The sequence below is a fragment of the Ammodytes marinus genome (genome assembly GCF_949987685.1).
Source record: "Ammodytes marinus genome assembly, chromosome: 16".
Classification (NCBI taxonomy): domain Eukaryota; kingdom Metazoa; phylum Chordata; class Actinopteri; order Uranoscopiformes; family Ammodytidae; genus Ammodytes; species Ammodytes marinus.
The window spans coordinates 1,527,813-1,532,978 of NC_137220.1; the positions used below are offsets into that span (position 1 = coordinate 1,527,813).

The window sequence follows — 5,166 nt, forward strand, 5'->3', positions numbered from 1 at the left end:
CTGAATACTGGACTATCCCTTTAAGCCCTTCCTCAACAGGCCTGATCTAGAGAATGCATTTCACACCTTTATTAGTTCAAGGCCTCCATCAATCTTACGCATTGTGTCTTTATCTGGTGTTGTGCAGAATGCTGCTGCTTCGTTCTTTGGATGCTGTGAAGGCAAGGCAGCTGTATTTGTTTAGCACATTTTATACATGAAGGCTACTCTAGCCCTGCATTCCAAATCTCCTCCTCCACCTATACTGCATCCTAACCAGATTCTTTTTATGATCAGAAGAAGGGTGTTTAGGGTTTAGGGCGACTGTGGCTCAGGTGGTAGAGCGGGTCGGCCGATGATCAAAGGGTTGGAGGTTCGATCCCCGCCCTGCCACCTGTGCCATGGTTGTTGTGTCCTTGGGCAAGACACTTCACCCACCTTGCCTCGTGTGAATGTCGATAGTTAGCCTGCTGCTATCGGTGTATGAATGTGTGTGTGAATGGTAACGTGGGAAAGGAAAACAGGTCTCCCTTGTAAAAGAGTCTTCGGTCTCAATGGGATTTACCTGTAGAAATAAAGGTTCAAAAAAATTAAATAAAATAAAAAAGTACGTAGAATAGAAGAGGGATTTGGAACCAGGGAGTATTGGAACATACTGACAGAGGTTGATTTATCTGCGTGCCCTTGTTTTTTATGTTTCAAAAAGTCTGAGTTTAGAATAAATCCCTTTAGTTTTGAATGGAAACCAGTGGACTGGACAATCTTTGGTTGCGTTCCGAATCGCATACTTTCTACTATATAGTTTGGTAGAAAAAAGATTTAGGATGTCCCGATTCTTGTGGCCAGATTTAGTATGGTTAGAAGTACCCGGATGTCCTACTTCATGCGGGCCAAGATTGTTAGTGTTGAAAAGTGCATCCTATTTGGGCGATTCTGACCAACAATCCAGTGCGCACGTGAAGTGACGTCACATCGACGAAGCCTCCATATGAAAACAAACGGGGATGCGACGGATATAAAAGCAAGAGGCAAGATCAAGGCGCAATGTTATGATGAAATAAAAGAGTAAAAGTATGTCCCATTAGCATGCATACTGCATCCTAACTAGATTCTTTTTATCATCAGATGTAGTATGTAGAATAGAGAAAAGAAAGAGTATGAGATTCGGAACGCAACCATAGTTTTACACCCGTCAAGAACATTTAATTTAGCAAAACCAGAGTGGCAATAGTTAGAATAGCAAAACCCCGCGACCGCTGCAACGAAGGCCGGAGGCAATATGGTACACGCTCTATCCACTACACCACCAGAGCCAATATGGTACGCGCTCCATCCACTACACCACCAGAGCGCCCCGGGCCCCTGCACTTCTGCTGGCTTCTCTTTAGTGAAGATAAGAGGCAATAAAGATATGAAATATATAGATAAAGGAACTAATCACTGGGAACTATATAAAAGTGAAGTGTGCAAACCATAGAGGTAAGTAGAAGGCTGCAGCACAAGGCAGGGCTCTGGGTGTGTGTGTGTGTGTGTGTGTGTGTGTGTGTGTGTGTGTGTGTGTGTGTGTGTGTGTGTGTGTTTATCATTCTGAAATGCCTGGCAGTGTTTCAAAATCATTTGTCCAAGGTGTGTTATGTCTTTGTAAATGTTGAATGCAAATGTTCAATCACTGTCACTTAAATAAGCAGATATAAAGGTTACATATTTCCCTGTTCACACACACACACAAACACACACACACACACACACACACACACACACACACAAAAAAAACCTGTACGCACTAAATTATCATTCATATTTTCTTTTCTTTCTTTTTTTTAGTTCTACAAACTAAAAATTCCAAAAAGTAAAACTTTTTATGAACTTAATATTTTTTGTTGAGAAAGTTTTTCAGAAAGCTCTAACACTGTTTGATGTTTGAATCAACATTTTAACCGACTTTTATTATTATTATTATTTTTATGACAGAGAATTAGATGGCACAACTGTTATTGCCCCCCCACCTCTGGAACACCCTCCCATCTGACATCCGACACTCCAACACTCTCTCCACTCTCTCCACTTTTAAGTCCGGGCTAAAAACACATCTTTTTAAACTGACATATTCAATCTAGTTTATTGTCTCCCACCCATTTCACCACACTTGTGTAAATTGTTTCAATGTATCTTGTTCTTGTGTTTTTTATGATAGTTGATTTTGTTTTTTAAACACTGCCCTGTAAGGTGACCTTGAGTGCTATGAAAGGCGCCCTCAAATAAAATGAATTATTATTATTATTATTATTATTATTATTTTAAATTCTCAGTCTGTAATACTCAGTTTTTATACATGGGAAAGATAGATTTTCTTAACATAAGAATGATAAGCTATCTCAACAATAGATAAAAAGTTGTCTCAAATGTATAGTTCTCCTAAAATAAAATTCATATCTCAAAAATGTTGCCCTAACTAAGAAAAATCAGTGTCAATCGCAGTTTTAATGGTTTTGTTCTAAAATTGTGCTGTTTTCATCACTTATACACTGTTAAAACACTTTAAAGTTTTGAGGCTAAAAACGAATTGAGCCATCTAATTATTGAGATAACTTTTCCTTCATATGTGAAGTCTCCTAACATCCACTTCTGACTCTCACAGGGCAGTAAAAACATCACTGTCACGCAACAAGGCAGACGTAAAGGTTACATATTTCCCTGCCCACACACACACACCTAGACACACACACACACACACACACACACCTAGACACACACACACACACACACACACACACACACACACACACACACACACACACACACACACACACCTAGACACACACACACACACACACACACACACCCAAACACACACACCCACATCTAAATACCACCTTCCGTCATGGTATTGGGATTGATTGACAGCCCATTTGAGCCTGGTGGCTTTGGGACTGTATAAATAACAGGCACCTATCCCACTCTCTCTTCACTCTCCTTTGTGCTTAAGGACCAGTCTCCAGCCTCCAGTCTCGAGCAGCAGAAATCCACAGACAACCCAAAGCGTTCATCATGACTAGCTACAGGTCTTCTTCCTCCTCCTCCATGCGTAGCTCCAGCGGCGGTGGGCGTATGAGTATGAGCGGGGGTATGGCGGCCCTGGGCGGGAGCTCCATGATGGGCATGAGTGGAGGGTCGATGGGGGGCTCCATGATGGGCATGAGTGGACTGTCGATGAGCGGAGGATCTCGTATTTCATCCATGCGCGCTGGCAGTGTGTACGGAGGGGCCGGCGGCATGGGAGTCCGCATCTCATCCTCTTCCGGAGGGGTAAGTACTTTAGTGAGGTTATATTGGTGACTTGCAAAAATATCAAAATTTGCCAATAAATATATAAGTGTGACTTCTAGGCTTGACATATGTAAACAAAGGGCGTACGTTTAACTAGCATTATGCCTGTTTACAGAGCCTAGGCTGTGTATGAGCACTGGGTTTTTATTTTTTTGACAAAAAGTGATTTTGACAATAAGCGTTCTCCAGAATCGCTGACTGTACCTTTAAATGTATGACATCACAGTCTTGTGGTCATCAACAATTCAAAACTGTCAAATAGTATATTAGTCAAATTGTTTCTAGGCAGAATATCAATATGACACTTAAAGGTGCAGTGTGTAATATGACATCATCAAGAAAGTTCTACAAAGTTCTAGAATGCAACGCTCCCTGGGTAACCCCACCCCTTTAGAATAATAACAGAAGCTACAGTGGCCTTCAAGGACAAGAACAATTCTAAATGTTAAACAATGCACCTGATGACATTCCAACTATGAAACTTTCAAGATGGCGGCACTAGGCCTTGGTCCAAAATATGCAGAAATATGGACATATATGAGAATATGTAAAAAATAATAATAAAAAAAAAAAAGTTCAGCTATTATGCACTAAATTAAATGTACTTATAGATATTATAATTACTTTCTACAAAATCTGCTAGGAAATAAAACCCAGAATTCTACACACTGCAGCTTTAAACTAAAGCCTCTGGATGCCTGGTTTCAACTGTAAAGTCAGTGATTCTTGAGAAATCTCCTTATCCACTACCTGTCTGTACTGTGTGCTGAAAAAAAAATCTGGTGTTAATACACAGCCTAGGCTCTGTAAACTGGTATGTAAACAATAGTGACCACCTGTAGTTAGCAACATCACAGCTGACAAAGCAAAGCAAGTTTATTTATACTGTGTAGCACAACTCAGACACAAGAATGTTTGTGTAGTATAAATGTGTAAACACTTTATAAATGGGTTCATCCTCGCCTGAGAAAAGGCAGAAAGAGTGTTTTATGGACCCAACAGTTTGTCCAGTGTGATGTCACAACTGGGAAAAATGTAGGGTTAGAGAGTGAGACCATAAAACACTCTTTCTGCCTTTTCTCAGGCTAGGATGAACCGATTTCTAAAAATGTTGCACAATTATACTACATAGGATCTCAGAGTTCCATACACCTTCATATCCCCACTAGTCTTTGAGGTATTAGCCTGTCTCTAAAGGTGTATTCTATGTTTCCCCCTACAGGCCAGCAGTGGTTTTGGGTTTGGAGGAGGCATGTCTTCCTCCAGCAGCTACAGTGTGTCAGGAGGCGAAAGCGTCATCGGAAACGAGAAGTTCTGTATGCAAAACCTCAACGACCGTCTGGCCACATACCTCGCCAAGGTGTGTAGTGTGTGTGTGTGTGTGTGTGTGTGTGTGTGTGTGTGTGTGTGTGTGTGTGTGTGTGTGTGTGTGTGTGTGTGTGTGTGTGTGTGTGTGTGTGTGTGTGTGTGTGTGTGTGTTTGTTACCAATTATGTAAGTCTGTTGCTAATGTTATCCATCCATCCATCCATCCACCCATCTCTCTCTCTCTCTCTCTCTCACTCCATCTATCCATCCATCCATCCATCTCTCTCTCTATCCATCATCCATCCATCTATCCATCTATCTATCTATCTATCTATCTATCTATCTATCTATCTATCTATCTATCTATCTATCTATCTATCTATCTATCTATCTATCTATCTATCTATCTATCTATCTATCTATCTATCTATCTATCTATCTATCTATCTATCTATCTATCTATCTATCTATCTATCCATCTATCTATCTATCTATCTATCTATCTATCTATCTATCTATCTCTCTCTCTCTCTCTCACTCTATCCATCTATCC

The 5,166-nt window shown here is 40.6% G+C and overlaps 1 protein-coding gene across 1 annotated transcript in view; it reads left to right on the top strand.

The window, feature by feature from the left end:
- The first annotated feature begins 2,964 nt into the window (after positions 1-2,964).
- LOC307263129 (keratin, type I cytoskeletal 13-like) overlaps positions 2,965-5,166 on the top strand; it is a 27,505-nt gene continuing 25,303 nt past the window's right edge. The window contains exons 1-2 of the mRNA XM_080044187.1: positions 2,965-3,285; positions 4,529-4,673. Of these exons, the coding sequence (XP_079900313.1) occupies positions 3,028-3,285; positions 4,529-4,673 (403 nt within the window). The 5' untranslated portion in view covers positions 2,965-3,027. The remainder of the gene's footprint in view (positions 3,286-4,528; positions 4,674-5,166) is intronic.